This window comes from Cololabis saira, chromosome 8 (genome assembly GCF_033807715.1).
Source record: "Cololabis saira isolate AMF1-May2022 chromosome 8, fColSai1.1, whole genome shotgun sequence".
Lineage (NCBI taxonomy): Eukaryota > Metazoa > Chordata > Actinopteri > Beloniformes > Belonidae > Cololabis > Cololabis saira.
Genome location: NC_084594.1, coordinates 46,892,163 through 46,919,075, shown reverse-complemented (window position 1 = coordinate 46,919,075; position 26,913 = coordinate 46,892,163). Strand labels below are relative to the sequence as shown.

The following is a 26,913-nucleotide window of genomic DNA, read 5'->3' as shown; positions in this document are numbered from 1 at the left end:
CCGGATGCTGCAGCGCTGCTGCTTTTCACCACATGCTGGGTTGATGGAAGGAGGTGGGGCTGAGGAGATGAGGAGATGAGGAGATCCCCCACGCACGCACGCCCGCTCTCACACACACTCACAGACATGAACCCGTGTCGTGCCAAAAAGTGATTTCCTGCCAGAATCTGATTTCTCCCCTGAAAATGGGTCTTTTTACCTGCCAAAAATGGATTGAAGGCCAAATACAGTTAATGAAAGGTTGCTTCTACCTAAATATGATTTGATCTCATTCTTGAGGTTCATAATATAAACACTAGAGCTCACAGGACTGCTTTTAACTCTTTTAAAGGACCATTACAACACAAAATAGGCATTTTCACCTGCCAAAAATGGATTGAAGGCCAAATAATGAAAAGTTGATTCTGCCTAAATATGACTTGATCTCATTCTTGAGCTTCATAATCTGAAAATCTGACGTTTCAGCGCTATCGCTCCCGCGGCTGCTGTGCGCGCTCCCGCGGCCAGAAATCACATTCTGGCAGGATATCACTTTTTGGCACGACACCCGCTGCTCGGCTGCCCTATGAGTTTTTTTATTCTTTATATTGAGGGCAGGTCAAAAACAAACATTTGCCTCATTATTTGAGTCCCAACCGCACAACCAAAGTGCAGCATGCTGTGTGTAACAAAAACCATCACAGAAGCCTCCGGTCTTTCCTGATTCATGTGAAGTCAATTCAACTGAAGCTTAAGTCTTCAAATTAATTGTACTTTGTACACAAACTTCACATTTATTTGTGAGCAATTTCAGAAAAATGTCCAACATTCTCCTAGTTTGTAACCTTAATGTGAAAACTTTTCTTTCTCTTTTTCTTTTTTTGCTTGAAAAATGATTCACGTGATCCAGTTGAATTTGCTTTTTGGGTAAGCACTCATGAGGGCACGAGGGCGTGCTTCAACACGCTGGCTGCATTTGCATTCATGTGTTTGCAGCCTGCAGCTCCAGGGAGGTTTGGCCAAACCAGATTTAGTCTTTGCCTCTCTTCAGCATTCTTCGCCTGACTTTCCAGATTCCTCACATGACTGCACCATGAACCTCCTCTGCCCCGGTCTAGAGCACTGTGCTGCTCCGTCTACTGACGGAAACCCAGGAAACTCCTGTAAACACACCCGTTCTGTTCACGAGGACTGACTGGATGCTCAGCTTCTGGACAACACAGAAACTACAGCACAAGCTTTTCTGCTGAGGGAAAAAAGACATTTTAAAGATGTCCACCATCTACAATGACCACCCTTTCTTTATTAACTACCACAGAGAAATAACCAGAAAGGAAAAAAACAAGAACAACAAACTTGTTCAATCCAATCTGGACTGTAAAGAACTCCAACATCATTCTGTCATATCCACCCCAGGTCCACACCTGCCTCACCCACCTGCCAGCTCCGCCTCCTCATGTCACCATGGTTACCACACCTGCCAGCTCCGCCTCCTCATGTCACCATGGTTACCACACCTGCCAGCTCCGCCTCCTCATGTCACCATGGTTACCACACCTGCTCCACATCTGGAATCAGCCCTGGGCTGATACTTAACACTCCCCTCCAGTCACGGCCAGGTTGTTCTGGTGTCAGGCCCAGTACTGGAGTTGAGGGGGATGAGGGGAATTGCATCCCCCCTGAAATAAAAACGGTCCAAATCATCCCCCCCTGAAATAAAAACGGTCCAAATCATCCCCCCCTGTAAAACTTCCATCCCCCCTTTCCATCCCTTATGTCATTTCATCAATGAATGTGGTTTTACTGCTATTTCAACATTTAGAGTCATCACCAGAAAAATAACACCAGAAAAATAACTTATTTGACAATTTTCACCTGTTTCAAGTACATTTTCACTTGAAATAAGTAGGAAAATCTGCCAGTGGGACAAGATTTATCTTCTTATTACAAGCAAAAAAATCTTGTTCCACTGGCAGATTTTTCTACTTATTTCAAGTGAAAATCTACTTGAAACAGGCGAAAATTGTTTTTTCCAGTGATGAGTCTTGTTTTAAATGTAATGAGATTTTTTTTACTAAAATGGGACATTTTAACTAGAAATAAGACAAATATTCTTGTTAAGATTGTGAGTTTTTGCAGTGATCCATGTTACTTATCCTGTGAAGGACAGAGTCATATTGATAAGTTCAGAAAAGTGTTTTTTATTGTTGTGTTTTGATGTATTTGATGTAAGCCCAGTGGATATTTAAAGCTTACAGAAGGCTGCATTTAACTGCTGCTATGTCATTCCTGCAGTATTTCTGCAGCTGTTTTGGTCACTGCTATTATTTGTAATATATTATATTATTTGTAATCAGCACAAATTATCTGTCCCCATATGATCAAATCCACCATCCCCCCTGATTTTAGTTTTTTACAACTCGAGTACTGGTCATGCCTGACTTTCCAGTGGTTGTTCTCCTGGTTTTCACCTCAGCCTTCTGTCCCAGGAGTTCTGTCTGAGCGTCTCTGGTGTCTGTTCCTCTCCCTGGTCTACCTGGTGATTCCTCTGACTGACCGGTGTTTCAGTTCCTGAGTTCCAGCTTCCAGATCCAGCTGTTTCTGGTATTCCCTCTGCTGCCAGTCTGAGCATCACCACCACCCTGAGGACTGAACTCTGCTCTGCTGCTGCTGGGAGGTTTTAATAAAGACGTTTACTGAACACTCAGCACCGCCACACACTTTACTCACTTATTAAATCTGCAAGCCTCATTGATTGTCTCATGGACATCCATCCACAAAGATTGGCAGTGCCTTACAAACATTACCTATCAATATTTAATCATCCCTCCATCAGACTAACGATGCGAGTCGTGTTCTGTCCTCCAACCAGCTCTCATTCCTACACACTTCAGTGTTTACTCGCTCACACACACTTTGAGTCTGTGAGCAACAAAAAGCTTTGATTGATCCTTCAGAACGACAGAAATTGGTGTTGTCTGTCCGGAGGGAATAGATGAAACCTTTCTGGTGCGAGTGGTGAACGTGTGCTACAGGAGTCTGATTGATCCTGCATTGAATCGAGGGGCATCACCACATGTAAAACACGTTGTTCTGCTCAAAAGGCATCCCTCCGCTGACATCATGGCACCGTTGGACGGGTCTCCATATTTAAATTCATTGTTTTATCCATTCTCCCATTCCGTCAACCACAGGGAATTCCCTGGGCATCCCCTCTACCTCATAGAGTGACGAGCGGAGATCCTGATCACGTGACCACTGCCCCGACGTGCACGTGGAAGTGGAAGTAAACGGTTGAATATGTTGTGCTTTTGAATGGTAAATATTAAAATAAACAAAACAAAAACAAATAATATTTGCTAAGAACTACATTTCCCTAGAGTCATGCTATACAGCTTTATGCTAATCAGCGCCATATTTGTAGTCACATTAGTTTGGGTTTTAAAAAACATATTGCAGTAGTGCATCTGAATTAGTAACTACATGTTATAGAGATGATGTATGTTAAGGAATTTTAAATATGTTTGTTTATTTAGGATAGTTTATTTAACGTCATGTAACTGACTGATGTATTCACAGTGATTCAATATAAGTTGTAAATGTACCTGTGTACAGTTTATTTTAATATCTACCGTTCAAAAGCACAACATAACAGTTTACTTCCACGTCCACGTCGGGGCACTCGTTCCACTTAAAACATCAATAAAACACTGTTAAAACAGCGTTAAAAACATGCTTTTACAAACTGACAGTGACAAACAGTAACTTGTGCGTCAATATATAATAAAGAATAATATATAAATAATAATAATGTAATAATCCGTATATATATCACGACAACGGAGCCCATTGACTTCGCATAGTACAATATCTGTGGTGCTCACACGGAATTTACCACTTTCCGTGTCGGTGCCACGGAAAATAGTGGTGAGAGGTCGTGGGCATTTCACGGATTTTTGTGAGATCAGGTTGGATTAAAAGCAGAAACTGAATTAAAATTCCATCATAGCAAGAGTGACTCAGCATGTTTCTATGTTGCCAAACAGTCCCGATGGGCCTTTATGGCACTTTTCCACCAGTACCTACTCAGCATGACTCCACTCAGTTTGGTTCTTTCCCACCAGGGTTCTAACGTGCAGAGTAGATACTTTTCTGTATCTATTCTGCCGAGGTTCTTTTTTTTTTTTTTTTTTTTTTTTTTTTGGGCTCTAGTGGCCCTTTATTGAGAATGCAGACTGGAAAGGGGTAGAGAGAGAGAACGGGGAAGACACGCAGCAAAGGTGCGCAGGCCGGGATTCGAACCTGCGACCGCTGCAGGAGGACTGTAGCCTCAGTATATGAGCTGCCGCTTAACCCACTGCGCCAACGAGCGGCCCATTCTGCTGAGGTTCTAAGCTGCTGAGTCGGCTGTATCTGACATCATCACACTACAGGCCACCGATTGGTCGGGGGGTTGGAGTCAGACGTCTGAGTCAGGAGGAGGAAATCAGAGAAAGAGACTCTGACGGATTCTGGTTCATTTTATTCAACCAGCAACGGCAGCAAAAGTCTGTTTCATGGTCCAACTCTGAGGGTCAGATGTTCATAAACCTGGTGCTGAGGAGAGAATTAAAAAGGGATCTAGACGGAGATAAGGAACGACCAGATCTACCAGGAGCTCTGTCTCTTCATAGCTGCTCACGGCTCCAGCTGACTTTTCAGCAGCGCAGAGACAAACTAACAAAAAAAAAGCGTTGCCGCTTGAAGTTTCTCTCACTCTCAAGTTTTAACTTGATATTGAACACAAGCCACAGATCCAGCAGCACATCTATCATCTCCTCCAGGTTCTACATCTTTAGTGTTGTCTCCTTCGTTTAGATACACAATCAAATACGTCACAGCAGCTTCTCCAACCTCCTACTTCTGATCTGGGTGTTGTAAAGAAACGAGGGCAAGGAGAGTGGAGTCGAGACGAGTAGGTACTAGTGGAAAAGTGCCAATAGTCCCAGCCTCCTGCAGCGAGGTCCAGCTCACCCGTCCTCCCCAACACTGGTCGGAGGTAAAGGTTGGTCCTGCGTTGGAGAACTCACCAGCGCGTCAAAGCGACGGGCTTCCTGTGAGAGCAGGGGCTGATGGGAGTGGAGGAAAAGGGGACGAGTGGGTGGCCGTGGGCCAGGCGGCGGTGTGCTAGTGGCCACCGAGGTGTGTGCTAATGCCCTGAGACAGTGGTGGGGAGAGAGTCAGGGAAGGCCCGGGGACCGGGGCACTTCTGGAGACAGTTGCCAGCAATAATTAATAGGACCTTCTTTAACAGCGGCCTATCAGAAGCTCTCCATTTACGTAACCCGCTGGAGAATGAGGACTTGCTTGTGTTGACCCAGATGTTTACTCACTGTTACTGGGTCAGACCCCCACCCCCCCACCACTCCACCACTAAGCATCACGTCTAAAACACGCTAATCTTGCAGCGACCTTGCAAATCTCCTTTGCAAAGACTGCTTTACAGAGGGTGAATGTGTGGGGCCACTCAGTTAGGATAGTTCACTAAAACTCAGACTATAATCCTGTTCAATAAATACTAAAGAGTTTTTATAAAACTAAAACTAAAAAAAAGATTTATTTTCATTATAATTAGTTCATGACTTTACTTTTCTTCATTTTTTTCTAATTCTAATTACATAAAAGAATAAAGCATTTATATGGTTGTTTCATCCTAAATCTTTCGTCTCTCAGTCAGTACCTCAAAAACTAAAGCTAGTTCAAAACTAAACTAAAACTCATTAATTGTTCATAACTAAAATGAAACTAGCAAAATGAAGCTTATTCTTCATTTTATTTGACAGGCAATGGCAGCAGAAGTCTGTTTCATGATCCAACTCTGAGGGTCAGATGTTCATAAACCTGGTGCTGAGGAGAGAATTAAAAAGGGATCTAGACGGAGATAAGGAACGACCAGATCTACCAGGAGCTCTGTCTCTTCATAGCTGCTCACGGCTCCAGCTGACTTTTCAGCAGCACCGAGACAAACTAACAAAAAATGTAAAAGAGTCACCGCTTGAAGCTTCTCTCTGTAGCACGCTCGTGCTACTGGGGGTCGACCGACAGGGAAAGAGGACACGGGGTTTCGTGGGGAAATTCTTAATCTTTATTTACACGGATCGCAACATGTATCCGTACACTCCGCTGCTCTGTGTCATCGCTCTGAGCAGAACCCTTTGCTGCTGCAGCCGCTCTTTAAGTAGCCAGGCAGGGTGGAGAGAGCCGATCCAGGCCCGTGCCACCTGTGTGCTGCTGCCCCGCAGACCACGCCCAATCCTCCACCAGACCACGCCCAATCCTCCACCAGACCACACTCTTTCTCTCATTTTCTCATTTTAACTTGATATCAAACACAAGCCACAGACCCAGCAGCACATCTATCATCTCCTCCAGGTTCTACATCTTTAGTGTTGTTGTCTTCTTCCTTTAGTTCACAATCAAATACGTCACAGCAGCTTTTCCAACCTCCTACTTCTCATCTGGGTATTGAAAGTAAAAGAGGGCAAGGCGAGTCAGAAAAGTGAAAGATAAAAGTGCCATAAGCCTCAGCTTTTCACAATAAGGACAACTTGGGCAGCTTTGCAGCACAGACAGCTCACGCTTCCGGCTTAACCCCACCATGTCAGTCCAGACGGTTACGCATAAAATAATGTGGAAACAACCGTTTGCTGCTTCAGTCTGGAAACTAGGCTTTTTGGCATCGTTAAAACCTGAGTTTAGTTTTCTGATAAGTTCAATGCCTCAAAGACAAATTTCAATATTGTTGTTGTTAAAGTGGAAAAACCCCCAATGTGTACCAATATTATAACGGTTGATGGAATAGTTGAGTAAATATTTTACTTGAAACAATTCTAGAGGAGAAAAAGCAATGCCGAGACCAGTTACAGTCATAGGGCCAAATCCACAAAAGGATTGCGCGGCTTTTGTGGCCGCTAAACCGGTGCAAATGAGAAAAAGAGAGCGTCTAATTCACAAAGCACCCGAAAAGGGCGAATTGCACCACAAACTGCGCTGCCAAGCAAATAGTGGCAGTCTGCGCCGGTGCCATTTGCATGCATGCAAATTAGGTAATATTCATACATTCGGCGCAAAATTGCCCCCTTTCTATGCAAATAAGCCTCATTGCAAAATGCGCCTAATTCAAAAAGGCCAGGGCTATTTGCCACACGCAAAAATAGTGGAGCAAATACCGTGTTTCAGAAGCGTGTATTAAACTGCACGCAAACTCCTCACTCCCCATCTGTTTCTCTCTCTCTTCAATATCATTCAAGCCTGTGTGATACTGAATGATATTAAGGATGAAATCTACAGTCAGACATGACTGTAGCAGTCAGATCAAGTGGGGTTGTGGACTTATCTCGGATTTAAAAATAAAAATAACAGGACGGAGTTCAGGATTCATCCATACAGTAAGGGGCTGCTTTATTACAAACAATTCCACCATATAAACATATACATCTAGAATGTGTGTGTTTAACAGCTGACCTGTAGGTGTGTGTAGCAAAACACAGAACATGAATTACCGTCAGATCCCGATCTGGGACCTCATCTATAAAGCTTGCTTGCGCACAAAAAGGGCCTGAAAGATGCGGCGACGCGCACTGTACGGTGCGCGGGCCGCGGAACCTACGCCGTATGCTCTGTGTCGATTTAACGCGGAACCATAAATCAGCCTTGAGCAGCACTGAGGGAGGAGGGGGAGCGGGGCTCTTCGCACAGTGTCTTGATGATTTACAGGCTGAGCCTACCGTTAGTTCTTAAACTGTAAAAAAAAAAAAAAAAACTGGGGGAGAGAGACAAAAGCATGAGTTTGAAAAGTGGGGGGGCATGTCCCCCCTGTTCCCAGTGGAAATTGCGCCCTTGCGCCTCACGGCGTTTTATTTTCACTCGCTTTATTTTTTATTTCTGCAGTTTTCATTAGGGACCAATCTGTGTGTTGAAATATGGAGAACACTGGAAACAGCTCCGCTCACTTACTGAGACAAGTGCAAATTGCACTCAGCCGCAAAACTTTATGGCCGTGTTTGCGCTGGTATATCATTAGAGCAAAATCTTTTGTGAATAGGACCTTAAGGCGGGGCAAATTGCGGGCGCTAATGCAGCGCAATTCACAGCGCTATTTGCGGGCGCAATCTGTTCTTTGTGGATTTACCCCATAGTTAGTACAAGATATTTTAACAGTAGAAAAAAAAAGTGTACCTGGCTGGTATGGGTTTATAGCATTCATCAGGATTAAAAGCATAAAGTTTAGGATCATGCGTCTCTTTTCAGAGCACACCAAATAACCAGAATCTGCTGAACGTAGATTTATTTCTTTCTCACAACGGACCTCCGTTAGCTGGACCTGCAGATGTCCAGATATCCACGAAAGCCTGATAATCTTTGACTGAGACATGAATACAGTTGACAGGAAAGGCAGAACAAGAGAACAAGGCCACTGGCTGGCATGGCTGCTTCCGGCTCCGATGCTCCCAATGAGTCCAATACTGTAAGTAGGAGAATTCAAACGAGGGTTTATGAATGTCTACATACTACTACTACTACTACTACTACTACTACTACTTTCTAAAAAACCCGTCAGACCACGCTTCCACATAGATAAATGTTGATGTCTATGTGGAAGCGTGATCTGACGGGTTTTTTTCTTCCGCCAACGCGTCGTACACATAGATCTATGTGAAGCACATTCTGACTTCCTGCTGTTAAATCATCTATTTGCATGAAAAAGCCTTTGAAAAAAAAACTGAAATAAAAGAACCGGGGATGGTACGGTAGTATTTTCTGCCGAGGTAGGACACCGGCCCGACGCACAGCAGAAACAGGCTGCAGGAAGCCCTGTGCATGCTCAGCAGGCTCATTCATATGCAAATACAGTCATCAAGTAGTTTGCATTGCCCATTTATGGTATAAATTGGGCGTGTAGAGGGCGGGGTATGAGGAGAATTCACGTGCGCAACCTTCCAGCTGGACTGTGATCTATAAAGCGAACATTGCGTGCAGATGTGCGTGCACACAGTTTTATAAATCTGGATTATTTTGTGCGCCCGCCATTTTCAGCTTTTGAGCACACGTACACTTTTAGTGTGGATCCTACACACTCTTTTATAAATGAGGCCCCTGGGTCTTTATCTTGCTCTTAAACGTGGGACCAGATCCTGCAGATCAGACAGAGTTTGGTAGGTCGTTCCACCATCAGGGAACAATGGAGGAGAAGAGTCTGATACTGATTTCACACCACGTTGTGGTGGAAGAACCAGGCGTCTTTCACTGGCTGAGAGGAGCTCTGGCTGAAGGAGTGAAGGTAGTCGATACGTGACATGACCAGAGCCTGAACCAAGAGCTGTGTCGTATGTTCTGTCAGGTAGGGTCTGATTATCCTGATGTTGTAGAGAGAGAAACGGCAAGACCAGGAAACCGAGGCAACATGCTCCTTAAAGGTCAGCTGGCTGTCTAACATGACACCAAGATTCCTAGCAGAAGTGTGGTGGAATCTAGCTGCACGCTTATCTGAGGAGGTAAGGAATGACTGGCTGGAGAGACAATAAGCTCAGTCTTGGACAGATTTAGCTGAAGGTGACGGTCCTTCATCCATGCAGAGATATCAGAAAGACAGGCCGATATTCACATTTTCGAGACGGCCGTGTCACCAGGGGGGAAGGAAAGGAAGAGCTGGGTGTCATCAGCATAGCAGTGGTAGGAGAAGCCATGAGAGCTGATGATTTCACCTAGTGAAGTGATGTAAGTGAAAAGAGAAGAGGGCCAAGCACCGATCCCTGTGGCACCCCTGTTGCCAGCTCATGCAGTCTGGACACTCGTCCTTGCCTTAAATAGCTGCACTCCTGGCACAGAAACACAGCCCAGACTCCATCCACATTTGACTCGTGTCAGTCACTTTTCCAACTGCATGGTAGCTGCAGGAGCTGCAGGAGCTGCAGGAGCTGCAGGAGCAGCAGGAGCAGCAGGAGCTGCAGCAGCAGCTGCAGGAGCTGCAGGAGCTGCAGCAGCTGCAGGAGCTGCAGCAGCTACAGGAGCTGCAGCTGCTGCAGGAGCTGCAGCAGCTGCAGGAGCTGCAGGAGCTGCAGGAGCTGCAGGAACAGCAGCATCTGCAGGAGCAGCAGGAGCTGCAGGAGCTGCAGCAGCTGCAACAGCTGCAGGAGCTGCAGGAGCTGCAGGAGCTGCAGCAGCTGCAGGAGCAGCAGGAGCTGCAGGAGCTGGAGGAGCTGCAGGAGCTGCAGGATCTGCAGGATCTGCTGCTCCTGCAGCTGCAGCAGCTGCAGCAGCTGCAGGAGCTGCAGGATCTGCAGGATCTGCTGCTCCTGCAGCAGCTGCAGGAGCTGCAGGATCTGCAGGATCTGCAGGAGCTGCAGCAGCTGCAGGAGCTGCATGAGCTGCAGGAGCTGCAGCATCTGCAGGAGCAGCAGGAGCTGCAGGAGCTGCAGGAGCTGCAGGAGCTGCTGGAGCTGCAGGAGCAGCAGGAGCTGCAGGAGCAGCAGGAGCAGCAGGAGCCCCGACCACAGCGTGTGGAGGCGTTGGGCTAACGAGGCTGCAGTTGGGCGCTGCTATGGCCCTTCAGGGATGCTGGTAGTTCAGAGACGTTTTAAACATCTGTTGGGATGAGTGACGGCGTTAGTGGGGAGGTTGTTTACATGCAGGAGCAGAAGACATCACTTTCTCCACGTCCGTCAGCACGAGGCTCCTGCAACCACGTCAGCACACCTTCCTCCACTCTGGAACCTGCTCCTATGACTGGCAGTGCTGGGGGTCAAAGGTTGCTCGATAAGAGTGAGAAATGTGCTCCGTTAACAAAACCCTTATCTTCCACAGGTCAAACAAAAACACAAACAGGTCAAAACCTAAAATATCAACGTTTGCTGCCAACAAGTGGCAGATATGTCAGGGCCCTTGTCCCCAGACGTCTGTCTCTTTGAAATGATTACGTCCCCAGCAGGCCAGTTATTCTATTAAATGACTCGGCCCCCTGAGGAAACACTCACTCAAGATTTAATTTAGTTTATGTTATTAGAAAAGCTGCTGGATGAACCTGCAGGGAAAGAGGATGGAGGGAAGCCTGTGAGAACTTTCATTAAGATTTAAGATTTCATCTGGTGAGAAAGTTGAAATTGAAAACAGTCCCAATTCTATATTTAACAGTTTCTTTATTAATGCTGGTATACCTCTATGAATACATTAGGTTGTTTTTAAACGTTTTTTACTATTATGATGATTCTGGGGGGGTTGCAGACTCGGCTCAGAAAGGCGTCTAAGATGCAACTTCGGCCATCAAGGGGTTGAAAGGACAGTTTTATGTCAATTCCACCAGGAATTCCTCCTCGCCGTGTTTCAGTCTCAGCTCGTGTTGTCACCGTGCAGTCAGCTGCTGGGTGGAGGTATTTATAGTCGCCCCGCAGCAGCTGCTGGGTGGAGGTATTTATAGTCGCCCCGCAGCAGCTGCGGTCGGACTGCACTCCGCCTCACATAGTTGTGGTGTCAGCTGATGTCCAAGAGACACAAATATCCCGTTTTTTCCTCTTCCCAGGACCAATGGACTGAAGTAAAATACTGGAAAGGTTTGTGTCCTCATCACCAGCCCTGCTGCACGGTGACCTGCCATGACCTCCTTCCACCGTTCAGTCCAGGGAAAACTCCTGAGGAACAGCAGACCACTTTGGCCTCATATGCACAGAATTGCAGTTCAGTGGGCTGAAATGTTGATGAATATTGTGAAATTAGCTCATTGGAATACCAGAGAAGTTAATCTGAATAAATCCTCTCACAGCTCAAACCTCCAACTGCCCTGGCTTCAGGTTTTTTGTGTCACATAGTTTCGTTCTTCGTCCTTTGGACTCCCACACAGTTTAGGAAACCAAGACCAACAGGATGTAAACTAAGTCCTGCCTCGTCACCCAAACCAAGATCTTTTATTGGTACTGCAACTTCTCCAGAGCGTTGTTTTTTTCCAGACCTGCTAGGACATTTCTGTGATAAATATGTAAATCAAGTTCCATCAGGGAATTAGACAAGCCATTTTCTTCAGAGCAGTGGTTTTGACAGTAATAAGACAGGACGTGATCTTTTTTTAATTTTTTCTTTGAGTGAGAATTATTTTTTCAAATAAGCTGGAAAAAAACTAACTCTTCCAAACAACACATTTCTGTTTGCAAATCAGGCGGCTGATACTTTGGGAATGTCCTTACGGTCCCTGGATGCTCCTCTCAGCCTCACACCCAGGATCCAGTGGCCTGTTCAAACATCTCTGCAGAGTCTGTCCCTGTAATGTGCTCAGCTGACGGTATGGATCAGGAAACCCAGAGCGGAGCAGGAAACCCAGCCAGCTCCACGGAGAAGCCCTGCAGCGTCCTCAGAGCGGGGCGGAGGGAGGGGAAGCTCGCCGTGACGGAAGAAGGGCATTGATCATGGTGCTGATGCACCATTTTACCAGGACAGCTACATTTAGAAGGAGAGGTTTCCCCTCTGCTATCCTGGGCCCACTTTCAGCCTGCACACTGCTGCAGTGGTGGCCTCATATCAGGGATCAATACAGGGGCGGGGCTTCAGGGGGGGCTAGTGGGGGCGCTACTTTTTTTTGTGGCACCACTTGGTTCATATTAGGTATAAAGCATTGTATAATACAGGACTGTCTCAGAAAATTAGAATATTGAGATAAAGTTCTTTATTTTCTGTAATGCAATTACAAAAACAAAAATGTCATACATTCTGGATTCATTACAAATCAACTGAAATATTGCAAGCCTTTTATTATTTTAATATTGATGATCATGGTTTACAGCTTAAGAAAACTCAAATATCCTATCTCAAAAAATTAGAATATTCTGGGAATCTTAATCTTAAACTGTAAGCCATAATCAGCAATATTAAAATAACAAAAGGCTTGTAATATTTCAGTTGATTTGTAATGAATCCAGAATGTATGACATTTTTGTTTTTTTAATTGCATTACAGAAAATAAAGAATTTTATCACAATATTCTAATTTGAGACAGTCCTGTATGTTGTGCTGAGATTTTCACACTCACAGTTAACATTAAAGGAGACCTATTATGGCATTTAATGTATCTTTTAAACAGGCCTTGAATGTCTTAAAAACTAAAGCTTGTTTTTTCTACATAAATCATAAATCCAGCCTGTGGGCCCTGTCACTAGTTTTACCTTTTCTAACCTCTTTTTCTGTGCTCCATTCTAAGGGAAGGGGGGGGTGTGATAATGAGGCTCTGTGCTGATTGGCTCCCTGAATGACGTGTAGCAGGGGAGGAGCATAAACCTCGCTCCGCCAGAGCAGCCCGAGCCTGTAAATTATCACAACACTGACTTTTCACAAATGGCAACTTTATTTTTAAAAAAATAAAATATGAGTTGTATATAAATAACATTTATGCACTATTTAAGCCGGATCTGCCCGGCGGATGCTGAACGCTGGCCCCGGAACCACGCCGGGCGCCCGGCGTGGCTCCGGGGCGCATCGCGCATCACCGCGGCTTTAACCGGGAAATCTGACCGGTTCCGACCGGCCGGGACCGCAGGAACCGGCCTGGACTGGTAGCAGGGACTCCCGGGGACCGACAGGCGGAATTTCAGCCGGATCTGCCCGGGGGATGCTGCGCGACGGGCGCTGCAACTCCACGGCGGGCGCACAGATCGGCTCCGGAGCGCATCCGCGGCGCATCGCCCGTTACCGGGGATCAAACCGACAGATTTGGCTGAAAATCTCGGAGGGTGAAGCTGGTCCGACCTGGGACAGACCCCCGAGGACCCAGCTCCCAAACCACCCGGGAACCTGGATGATTTAACCCGGATCCGCCCCGCCGCGGCGCCGCGTCCGACTGGCTCAAGGAAGCACTGCTCCAGCCTGTAGAGAGAGCTGGTTGTGGGCGTGGTTTCAGCAGCGGAGGCTGAACCTATGGAAATGAGCGCCTATGGTGACGTCACCATAGGCGCAGATTCAGAATGGCTCAAAAAAAGGTCACGTGACACTGGGGGACTCTGTCAGGGGGGGGAGCAGACCCTGCAGAATTCCATGGTATTTTGTCTCCCCTGTGCTGGCAGGGTGAGGGGAGACCACTTTATATATGTTAAAACAAGAAAAAACGTGTTTTTCATAATAGGTCCCCTTTAAAACAAAAATTGCAAGTGAATCTCCAAATGTATTTTGGGTAAAATCATTTGTCATCAACAGCCATCTATCAACGTCATCATGAGCGGGAGTTATGAGCAAATAAGTGGAGCGATAAAACGCAAAGATAAAGAAAAAAAGGAGCAAGAAAAAGCCAAACTGCCCAAGCTAGACGCATATTTTGTTTGCCCTGATCCTCCTCCTGTGAGAGATGAACCTGACGTTGTTAGCACAGATTCATCCCCGGGTCCGAGCTGCCAGAAGCTGCATCATGGACTGTGTTTCCATGCATCAATAACCCTTTTAAAACCTGAATATTGGCAATAACCCGAATTTGCACGGCCATGTAAACACCAATAACCCTTTGAATAACCAGAATTTGCTCTTATTCAGGTTTTTAAAACCCCAATATGAGCCCTGGGTTCCTCCTTTTAAAACCTGAATATTGGGTCATGTAAACACCAAACGGAATATCCCCATCAAACGGAACAGGAATTTGTTTTCTGCACATGCTCTGTTCACAAGGAATCCTGGTCTTTTGAGTCCAGGAAGTTCTTATAAACACGGAGAAACCAAGACCAGGAGGAGACTAATCACTTCATAAATGTAATGAAGGATATGAACATTTCTGCATTTGTAGACGGTAGAAAGTACCGGGATAGAAGATTTACAAGAAGGTGAGAGAAAAGTTGAAGCAGCATTTGTTTTGAATTTGGATACAGGAAGAAGAAGCAGAAATGACGGGAATTGCATCATGATGTTCCCCGTGCGTCGCTGGTTTGATCCAGATATCCTGAATGATTAATTACCATGTAAATGGAATATTCCCAATGTTTCAGTAACCGGAATATTAGCAATAACCCCAATTTTGACTGCGCGTAAACGTAGTGATTGTCAGGGAGCAGGTTTACAGGTAGCTACAGTTACAACAATCACAGACACACTGGCAGCAAGAACATGGGAGCTTGTGGTAAATTGTTGATAAAGTAACCAGGCCTGTCTCTCGGCTGTAGCGATGATAACAGGGACTCCAGAGGAGAGCCATGCCTGACGCCTGACCAGCTGCAAAGGTGCACGGTCATACCCACCCCCCGGCTCTGATATGTTCCGCTACTGGATCAATACATATCCTGTCATCATCTGCATGTTTCTGCACGTCTCAGACCCGATACCTGTATTTATGAGCAAATGTAAAAGATATGCAAGCTATTCTCTTCTCCTTCTGTCAGGCACGAGTTTGCAGGAAAGTACAAACTAGCAACCACACATCACGTCCTCACCCACATCCCGAACCAACGTGTGAACAGACACCAGAGGGGGTCTAAGTTTGACAGTCTGCTGCTGCAGTTCTGCTCAGATCACTGGAACATTTCTCTACAGATTATTTTTCTGTGAAAACACAGATTCCTGAAACACTTCTCTATTCTGCGTTGAATGCTGCTTCATTTTGGTTCTTTTTACCATGTGTTATGGTGAGTTAGCATGCACATGGGGGAGTGGCTCACACAGATTTGGGCAGCGAACGCCGGGAGGATGGCCCTGCTAACGGGCGGTCAGCTCTGTAGAGCCAAGGGTAGAAGGAAAACAAGGAGCAGCAATGAATTGGAAATAACAAGCAAACAAAATGGACAAACGTTGAACATCAGTGAGAACTCATTCACTCTGCAGCGTTGATCTCTTCACTTTTTGGCTACGGGTCATTTAGCCGCTTTAGCAGAAGCAGACGTGTTCTGGGGGACGGTGGGACGGCCAGGCTGTCAGGTTCCTTTGCTCCGCCTGCCAAACACATGCAGAGCCACGTTCTGAAGAGGCTCTAGTGGGGTCAGTGTCCTCCCCCAGAGGTAGATACTTGGGTGCGTGACGGGGACGGGGGCCGATCCTCCAAGCAGAAAAAAGTGCTGAAGAAGACATGACTCTGACGGCTCCGGACCAGCTTAACCTGAAGTGACATTGCTAGCTTTGCTCATTTTCAACATATATTTAATCTGCAACAAAGTGAAAAATGCGCAGCTGATTGTCTTCTGGCCGTCATAAGGTGTTTGTGATGCGGGAGGACCAGCTGCCCCCCCGAGGACCTCACAGCAGGTAGCTCCCTCGGGACGCAGAGCAAACACACACTCAGGACACGTGTGGGCACACGTCCTCTGGCAGGGAGACGTGGGCACATGCCCGCAGGCCCTCGCCCGCAGGCCCTCGCCCGCAGGCCCTCGCCCGCAGGCCCTCGCCCGCAGGCACATGCCCGCCAGGCCCTCGCCCGCAGGCCCTCGCCCGCAGGCCCTCGCCCGCAGGCACATGCCCGCCAGGCCCTCGCCCGCAGGCACATGCACGCCAGGCCCTCGCCAGCAGGCCCTCGCCAGCAGGCCCTCGCCCGCAGGCACATGCCCGCCAGGCCCTCGCCAGCAGGCACTTGCCCGCCAGGCCCTCGCCCGCAGGCACATGCCCTCAGGCACATGCCCGCCAGGCCCTCGCCCACAGGCACATGCCCGCCAGGCCCTCGCCCTCAGGCACATGCCTGCCAGGCCCTCGCCCTCAGGCACATGCCCGCCAGGCCCTCGCCCTCAGGCACATGCACGCCAGGCCCTCGCCAGCAGGCACATGCCCGCCAGGCCCTCGCCCGCCAGGCCCTCGCCCTCAGGCACATGCACGCCAGGCCCTCGCCAGCAGGCACATGCCCGCCAGGCCCTCGCCCGCCAGGCCCTCGCCCGCAGGCACATGCACGCCAGGCCCTCGCCAGCAGGCCCTCGCCAGCAGGCCCTCGCCCGCAGGCACATGCACGCCAGGCCCTCGCCCTCAGGCACATGCACGCCAGGCCCTCGCCAGCAGGCACATGCCCGCCAGGCCCTCGCCCGCCAGGCCCTCGCCCTCAGGCACATGCCCTCAGGCACATGCCCTCAGGCGCATGCCCGCCAGGCCCTCGCCAGCAGGCACATGCCCGCCAGGCCCTCGCCAGCAGGCACATGCCCGCCAGGCCCTCGCCAGCAGGCACATGCCCGCCAGGCCCTCGCCAGCAGGCACTTGCCCGCCAGGCCCTCGCCCGCAGGCACATGCCCTCAGGCACATGCCCGCCAGGCCCTCGCCCACAGGCACATGCCCGCCAGGCCCTCGCCCTCAGGCACATGCCTGCCAGGCCCTCGCCCTCAGGCACATGCCCGCCAGGCCCTCGCCCTCAGGCACATGCACGCCAGGCCCTCGCCAGCAGGCACATGCCCGCCAGGCCCTCGCCCGCCAGGCCCTCGCCCTCAGGCACATGCCCGCCAGGCCCTCGCCCTCAGGCACATGCCCTCAGGCGCATGCCCGCCAGGCCCTCGCCAGCAGGCACATGCCCGCCAGGCCCTCGCCAGCAGGCACATGCCCGCCAGGCCCTCGCCAGCAGGCACATGCCCGCCAGGCCCTCGCCCTCAGGCACATGCCCGCCAGGCCCTCGCCAGCAGGCACTTGCCCGCCAGGCCCTCGCCCGCAGGCACATGCCCTCAGGCACATGCCCGCCAGGCCCTCGCCCGCAGGCACATGCCTGCCAGGCCCTCGCCCTCAGGCACATGCCTGCCAGGCCCTCGCCCTCAGGCACATGCCTGCCAGGCCCTCGCCCTCAGGCACATGCCCGCCAGGCCCTCGCCTCAGACAGTAACGTGCACCAGCTGTCCTGACCGGGTTCATATCAACAGCACTTCAGAACTCGTTCAAAAACTAACCAGTGCAGACTGTGTCACGGTTTTGTCACTTCCTGTTTTATTTTGAAGCCCATGTCTTTGTGTTTGAGTTCTTCTGACCTTCCTGTTTCCCATCGGCCCTGATCGTCTGCACATGTGTCTCGTTAACCCTTGTGTATATCTGGTCTTGTCTTTCTCTTGCTCCCTGCTGGTCCGTCCTGTTTTGTCCTCCATGTTCCACGTTTTTGTACTTTTGATGATTGTTGAAGCTCTGGTTTTTGTTTGTTTTTGTTTTGGTTTTGTTTTCGTTAAATAAATCACGTTTTTTGGAACTCCTGCCTTCTGGTCTCCTGCATCTGGGTCCTACTACAAGCTCCCTGACAGACTGGAGAAAGGCCTGCTCTGACCTGGGCGTGAGTCCACATGTGCACACACACGTGCACGTCCATATCCCTGGCATCCACTACCACCCCCCCATATGACACATCATTGATCACCTCCTGGTGTCGTTATGCAAGCGCCCCCAGAGGCTGCTCTTACGTCAGCGCTGTTGGGACGGGGCTGTGTCCGACCCAACAGAACGCCTTGGTAATGTAGCAGCTACTTGCCGGAATGAGCCCGTGTGTGTGCACGGGGGGCGCACGTGGAAGGAGGCGTGCTCGGAGGAGCTTTTGTTGACCAGATCAACAGACTGGCGGGCGGCTGTGAGATGCCTGAGGTAAGAGAGCAGCCGCTTGTGATGCTGATACAGCCTGCTCAAACGTTCCCCTGCTCCTTCCACATCTCACAGTTGAGATTAAAACAAGTATGACGTAAAAGGCTTAGCTGTGAATTCATTAAACTAATTCATCAAGCACTCCCTCTCCTTCCTGTACGCGGTCACGCAGGGATGGATATGAACTCCATCTCAGAGTGAAGCGTTCATCTCTGGATGAACCGCTTTGACCGCTGATGCTGCTGGATACGTGACACAATCACACCCAGGAAGAAGGGCTGACCCCGCTGCTGTTCACGCTGCACTTTCACCTTTATATTGACAGAATTATGCAACAGATATGGGACTGTTCTGTGGTTATTTCCTGATCAATCAGTTGAACCTGCTGTCCCTTTAGCTAACGGTGAAATATCTTTTAGACTGTTGTCAGCAGTACTGGAGTTGAGGGGGGATGAGGGGGAATGGCATCCCCCCTGAAATAAAAACGGTCCAAATCATCCCCCCTGAAATAAAAACGGTCCAAATCATCCCCCCTGAAATAAAAACGGTCCAAATCATCCCCCCCTGAAATAAAAACGGTCCAAATCATCCCCCCTGTAAAACTGCCATCCCCCCTTTCCATCCCTTATGTCATTTCATCAATGAATGTGGTTTTACTGCTATTTCAACATTTAGAGTCATCACCAGAAAAATAACTTATTTGACAATTTTCACCTGTTTCAAGTAAATTGTCACTTGAAATAAGTAGAAATAGATTTATCTTCTCATTACAAGCAAAAAAATCTTGTTCCACTGGGAACGTTTTTCTGCTTATTTTAAGTGAAAATCTACTTGAAACAGGTGAAAATTGTTGTTTTTTCCAGTGATGAGTCTTGTTTTAAGTGTAATGAGATTTTTTTTACTAAAATGAGACATTTTAACTAGAAATAAGACAAATATTCTTGTTAAGATTTTGAGTTTTTGCAGTGATCCATGTTACTTATCCTGTGAAGGACAGAGTCATATTGATAAGTTCAGAAAAGTGTTTTTTATTGTTGTGTTTTGATGTATTTGATGTAAGCCCAGTGGATATTTAAAGCTTACAGAAGGCTGCATTTAACTGCTGCTATGTCATTCCTGCAGTATTTCTGCAGGTGTTTTGGTCACTGCTATTATTTGTAATATATTATATTATTTGTAATCAGCACAAATTATCTGTCCCCATATGATCAAATCCACCATTCCCCCAGATTTTCCCAAGCCTCCATGGGGCCCTAAGCAAAATATGATTTTGGGGCCCTCTATTACTGCCAATAATACTGATTATTGATCATTCACACACCCACTATAAACTTATTTCATGTTCTTCCCTGTCATTGCAAATACACTTGTAAAACTAGATGGAAGAACTTTTTCTTGTAGTTAGATTGTAATCCACAGTGATTTATACCATGGAAGCAGAAAACAGATTTACAAACTTGCAGAAAAATCTTTCAATGAATATTGATCAAAGTCAGCAACTGCCCCTACTGGCCACACAGAGAAGCAACAGGTCAAAGGTCAGAGAGCTGCACAGTTGCAGCAGAGTTGTTTCATCATCCTACTGTCAGCCTGGCAGGTTTTTACCATCTATGGTTTTTAATCTGAAATGGAGCAAATTCAGCTACAAGAGCGGCCTGGGGTTGATTTACACTTAATATTTAAAGTGATATAGTACTAAGTGATACTGAGTGTCATCTACAGTGTAGGTAAGTAATCAAATAGATCATTTATAAACCATTTACAGTAAACACGTTATCTACTTTATTTTTGGTTTTAAATAAACTGCAACAGCAATGTGCAACAACAATTTGAAGTGGAAAAACAACAATTAAGTGCAACAACAAAGTACTACAAAAACTAGAACTATAATTAAAATCACTCAACTTAGATAAACAGAACCTCGCCAATAGAGGCAGCAATATGCCAGCAGTATCTACTCTAGTCTGTTAACATAATATTGCCCACAAGGTGACAAGTTGGCGACCCCTGGCTTATGATGCAAAAAAAAAATTCAAAAAAAGGTCAATTCAGCCAGAAGATGTCTTCTTTTGAGCTGGAGATCAAACTGATGTTAGTGATCTGCAATGTGTGACTTTTTGAGAGCAACTGCTTCTGTTTGATCCGAGAGCCGGTCCACCTTGAGTTGAAGCGCTCAGCGCTTTTCATTAACAAGCAAGAGTTTTGCTCTGAAGTGCTGCTAATAGTTAATAAAAGCACAAATACCAGTTTTATTCCAGGTGAGAAAAGACTAATCTGAACGTGTTCTGAGTGAAAGTACAAACAGCACAGAAGCAGCTTCAGCGTGAGTACAACAAGTCAAACAGTCACTCGCTGATGATCCAGCACTCTCACCGGCTGGCAGCAATTTCAATGGAATACGGAGTCATTAAGCGTTTAAACAACCCCCCCCAGACTGGTGCTTTTATCACATTAAGCACAAAAACATGACCTAATCACCGTCACCGTGATAAAAGCCTTTTACGTAACACAGCCGTGATCATGTTCTGTGTGGGTTCCTCCTCCTCACGCACTCCAGGAATTAGAACATATCTCACATTACATTCGTTTAGCAGATGCTTTTATCCGAGTGGAAAAGTACAGAGTCATGCCACTGCAAAGAGATGCTGTTTTTTTTTTTGCTTACGTAACATATAGCACAAAATATGATCGGCCTAAAAAGGTGGGATTAACTTCAGGATCACCGAGATGAGATTACACCGGATTTAGCGGACAGATGATTAGGTATTTGGGTGCAGATAAAAACATAGAAAGTGTACTGAATAACTGTGTCCTGATTCGATTCAGAAGAGTGTTGTAATACAAGAATTCATTAAACATCATAAAAACCTCTCCCATTACCAGAACCTGTATCCAGATATTCTGAGAATCTAGTTAGTTAAGCATTCCCTGAAGATTTGGGCTCAGTTCAGACAAGCATTTTCACTTAATAACATGTTGATGAATGCACCTATATCGAAAAACAATATGTTTAAACCCTCCATCATAGACAGATCCCTTGATATCTGGACCAGAAGTGGATTAGCTACTTTGAAAGATTTATATATTGATGATAATTTTGCATCATTCGAGCAGCTTCTTCTCAAACTTCTTCAAGTATCTGCAACTTCGCAGCTTTGTATCCTCACAATCAGCGCAATTTCCAACGATACCACCCAGCTCCCTCTTAGATTCTCTTTTAAAACGTAGCTAAAATTCCTGACGCTCGTGCTCTCCCGCTTTGTTTTTCTTCTCTGCAATCTTTTCTTTTCTGCAAAACAATTTCTGGAAAGCAGGACCGGGATACCTTACCACCGGGAGCTTAATTTATGATAGTTACCGAAGACAACCAGTTTTATTTTAAACCGTTTTAGTACTCTGTGAGCGTAGCTTATCAGCAGCACAAGCCTGCACTATCATGACGGGGATTGAGGATCTCAGCTAGCAGCAGCTAGCAGAAGCTAATTAGCAGCAAGATGCCTCCCTTTTCCTTTTCCATGGATGATTACCACAAACTGCTCCAGAAGATAGCAGTACTGGAAACAAAAATTCACAGGCTCGAAGTGAATGGGGAGATAAATGGACAATATGGGAATGAATCTACTCTGCCGACTTCCCAAAACAGTGAAAGCAGGAGCAGGCTAACAGAAAGCTAACTAACACCACCAAGACGCAACAGGAGCCGAGTATAAAAGGAAATAAATCAACAAGTCCTCCCTGGAACTCTCTTGGTGCGAAGCCAAAGCATTACAAATCGCCTCCCTCAGATCTGAGAAGACGGTTATCAGGCATAACCCGGCACCTGCTGACTTTGGACGACATCGAGTGGCCTGCACTACCATCGCACAGGAATGACTCTTCAACCCCAGTACCCGGTAAGAGAAGGAAGGCTACAATAAAAGCTAAGAGCAAATCTCCCCAAAACACAGGGATTCTACTGGAGAACAGATTTACTCCACTCTCTCAAACTCCAGACTCCCTGAGAGAAGGCTCATCTTCCAGCTCCAGAGACAGGTATGAGACTAAATCCCTTGCTAAAGGACTACAGGCACTACAGTACTCTGTTTTACCAACAACATGGTGTCTGATATCACAAAGAAGATCCGGAGCATTGCTGCGGAGCATCCGACAGCTAAAGCTCTCATCATACACACAGGAGCCCTTGATGTTGTGAAGCAACAATCAGAGATATCAAAGCTAGACTTCACTGATCTGATAAACAAAGCTGCATGCTTAAATACTGAGGTGTTTTTCAGTGGACCTGTACCAACGGTTCGGCAAGGAGATGAGAGATTCAGCAGGCTGATGATGCTGAACAGATGGCTCAAAGATGCATGTGCTGCTCAATCAATACATTTTATTGACAATTTCAACATCTTTTGGGGTCACAGACATCTCTTTAAGGCAGGTGTCTCTCATCTGAACAAGCCGCGAGGACAACTGCTAAGCAGTAGGGCTGCAACTAACGACTATTTTAATAGTCGACTAGTCACCGACTATTGAAACGATTAGTCGACTAATCGGATAATTAGTAATTTTTTCTTAAATTTAGTATGTCGCTTTAATTATGTGGCAAATGATAATAAACACGAGAAAGATGGGTACTTCAATGAAAAATACAGGACTGTCTCAGAAAATTAGAATATTGTGATAAAGTCCTTTATTTTCTGTAATGCAAAAATGTCATACATTCTGGATTCATTACAAATCAACTGAAATATTGCAAGCCTTTTATTATTCTAATATTGCTGATCATGGCTTACAGCTTAAGAAAACTCTAATATCCTATCTGAAAAAATTTGAATATTATAATTATAATTAAAAAATTATATTAAAATAATAAAAGGCTTGCAATATTTCAGTTGATTTGTAATGAATCCAGAATGTATGACATTTTTGTTGTTTTAATTGCATTACAGAAAATAAAGAACTTTATCACAATATTCTAATTTTCTGAGACAGTCCTGTAGATATTTTATTCAACTTTGCCCCTGTTCATACCAAAAATTAATAAAATGTCCTATTTAAAACCAAGGACAGGCAGTGATCAGTCAGACATAAATCCATGAATAAATAAACCTCTGTCCATTATTTTTCATTTTTTAAGAACAGGCAAATGTGTTGTATAAAAAATAAAATAAAACGTCTCATATTTTCTCTGTATGTAGTGGGTAAATGGGTTCTGGATGGCAGGACGTGGTCTGGGTTGAACTGGTGCATCATTTGTTGAAACTCGTCACCCAGACCCGACGTGCTTTCTCTTCAAATGCTTGTGCATTACCAACGTGCTCCCGTGATAAGCAAGGTCGGCTTTGCAAACTTTGCAAGTCATCTTTTTATTTACTGTATCGAGGCTAAAAGGCTCCAAAACTTTAGAAGTTTTGTTACGCGCAGCTGCTACAGGACGGGACGCCGTCATTCTGTTTACCCGCTACCGCTCGGCAGAGACGCTATCGCGCATGCGCGACTCTCGGCAGAGATTGTATTGAAGTGAGATGCCTCACTCCGTTGGAAAAACACGTCTGGCGACAATTGTCGACAATGGAATTCATTGTCGACAATTTTGATTATCGATTTTTGTCGACAACGTCGATGAATCGTTGCAGCCCTACTAAGCAGCAACATTTTTTATCATCTACGTCACAAACAAGCAGCCCCCATCCAGAACAAGAGGCAGGATGTTCCAAAACAACCAAAGACGACGCTGTGGCGAGAAGAACTGAGACAAGGACTGACCACGGAGGACAGAGTCAGAGAGAAACTGCAGGGTCATCATTCTTATCCTCACCTCAACAGGGGAGTCTCCCCCAGCCCCAAAAGGAAACACCCAACCCTCACCCCCCCAGAGCCCACCCAGCTTTCTCTCTCCAGGCAGTCAGGACTCCCCACTCCTGGAATTCACTCACAGGATGAAGAACCTTGTAAATATTGGAATCCAGCTATCACCATGCCAAAATCCTTTATTTAACCCCCCACATAACCCAACCCCTCCCAAACCGCTGAGGTGGTGGCTAACCAAAGGTCACCCCCCCCCCCCCACCTCTCTGAACCACCGTATCAGTGATGTCTGATATGTGCCGGGTTCAGGCTGTGATGTCAATATTAACATTGTTCTGTCTCAGGAAAAGTCTGGGCCCCATGGAGTTCATCAGTTTCAGCAAGTTTAAGTTGATGGTCTGGCAGCTGAAGCCTAAATAAAGTCCCATGTGCTTCAGTTACATCACAGCTGGATGCTGAGGCTCAGAGCTGCTCTCCAGAGGAAAGCTGCGTTCGTTCGGTTTACAGGACATCTGTCAGTTGGCGATGTGACACAGTGGCCCACTTTGCACTTATAAAACCTGATATGAGCGTGTAAAACTGTTGCACCAGAGAAACAGAGGCTCCAGATGTTAAGTTTGCTCCGTGTCTGAGACATGAGGAGGCTGCTCTCTGCCGTGCAGAGGGCTGAGCTCAGGACTGGACCGCACACAAGTCACGCAGAGCAAGTAAACAGACATACATGAGGTGGAGCGTGATGAGGGGGTGGGGGGCTGATGGGGGGCTGATGGGGGGCTCATGGGGGGCTCATGGGGTCCACACACAGACACTCACTTGGCCAGCTTCAGTTCTATCTGCTGGCGGATCTCCTGCCGCTCCTGGTTGCTGCGGACGGGGAAGATGTTGCGGTCCTCCAGCTCCTGCTTGCTGGGCCGGTTCCGAAGCTTCACGGCCAGGAGCTCCTTCCTCATCCTGCGTGGGAGGGTCCCTGTCATTGTGGAGCGAGAATTAAGGCCAGTAAAGACAGCTGTGTGCAGATAAACCTACTGATCTGATCCCTCTACAGGGGGCTTTTAAGAAAACTAGGATATGGGACCTTTAAATGTACTAGTTATGTATGTATACTCTCATCAGTGGTGGCGTGCATCACAAATGATAGCAGAGTAGCTGCTGCACTGGGCCATCTGATGTCATTTTGGTGGGTTTTTAACCCAATTCCTAACAGTTGCACATTTAAAATAAACCAGAAAGAAAGAAAGGCGTGAAAGCAGATTCACTGCTACAATACGAGCAATCAAAGCCCAAGAAAGTACAAACCAAAAAAAACCCCTCAGAAATAGAGCTGATCATTTGTAAACATGTTGTTAGGTTTTTGTCGTGACTTGAATTGATTTGACCCAAAAAAAAACCCTACAAGTCACTGAGGTGCTGATTGACCTTAAACAGATGACGCGTCTCCTTGGCCAGCATGTCAGTTGTTTGAATGATTGTCCATAAACATCCTTTGTGATGCTCAAAAAAGGGGTATTTATTGTTACAGACAAGCTCCTTTGTCACCAATGAACTACATGCCTTATACTGCATAACTTGCATGAGATCAGTAAAACAAGACCAACAAAAACTGCAACCATGCGAAGCCAAAGTGAAACGGTCAAAAAACTGTGTGCTCAGAGTCTCCATACACCACCTACAGTGCAAAAATGGCACTACAATTCACATACCCCTATTATTCAATGGGAAGCACAACAATATAAATTGGCTCTAACAGTTTTTTTTTATTTGAAAGATGTACCGTATTTTCGCGACCATTCGGCGCGCTGTGTGGAAAGGCGCACCCTCAGTTTTGTGTGTCATTTTTGGATTTAAAACACATACGGCGCACCGACCGAAAAGGCGCCGTCTACACACACATGGAGCGCCGCACAACACACACACACACACAAGCATACAAGTGTGCGTATTTAAAAGTACAGCGGGAGCAAAACTTAGTTTGATTGTACTTTATTTAAGTTCTTACATTAATCAAACCCATCGAACTCTTAATCCTCCGTTTCTGCATTTATCCGAGCCTGATCCCGCTGAGACGGGGAGAACTGCTGCACACTGCGACGGGCAGAGCCCGCAGCTCTCTGGCCGCGCTGAGCAGCCGGGTCATTTTCCGTGCCGTGCGGCCCCTCGGAAATGATGGCGGCTTTTGCAAAAACCCGAACAACAGTCCAGCCCAGCAGACACGTCAGCCCACGCATCTACAATCCTTCGTGTCGGGCCTGTCTCCTTCTCGGTAGCGAGCCCGAGTCTCCCCGTCCGCCCCAGGAGCCCCGCCACGGAGCCGCCGCCGGGCAATCACGGGCAATTCACGCGCCCTCGTCCCCCTTTAACGTTCTCATGGTGGTCCCCACTACGTCTGCAAATCACGGCAAATTCACGCCCCCCCCTCCCCCCTTAACTTTTCATGGTGGCCTCAATTACGTCCGCCTTACAATGGTTTGCTTCCCTTATGGTTCCGTGTTAAATCGACCCAGCCCTACCCCGTAGGGTACGGCGTACGGTGTAACGCGGAACCATAAATCAGCCTTTACAATAATACAATGGGCGCATTGCGTCATTGGGCGCGCGGTACATAAAAAAAAAAAAGAAGACGTTTATATGCGC

General features: G+C 46.9%; 1 protein-coding gene across 2 annotated transcripts in view; it reads right to left on the bottom strand.

Moving 5' to 3' along the window:
- Positions 1-26,913, bottom strand: part of phactr3b (phosphatase and actin regulator 3b) — a 75,565-nt gene that overhangs the window by 6,679 nt on the left and 41,973 nt on the right. For both annotated transcript variants that reach the window (XM_061728767.1, XM_061728768.1), the window contains exon 8: positions 25,096-25,249. In XM_061728767.1, the coding sequence (XP_061584751.1) occupies positions 25,096-25,249 (154 nt within the window). The remainder of the gene's footprint in view (positions 1-25,095; positions 25,250-26,913) is intronic.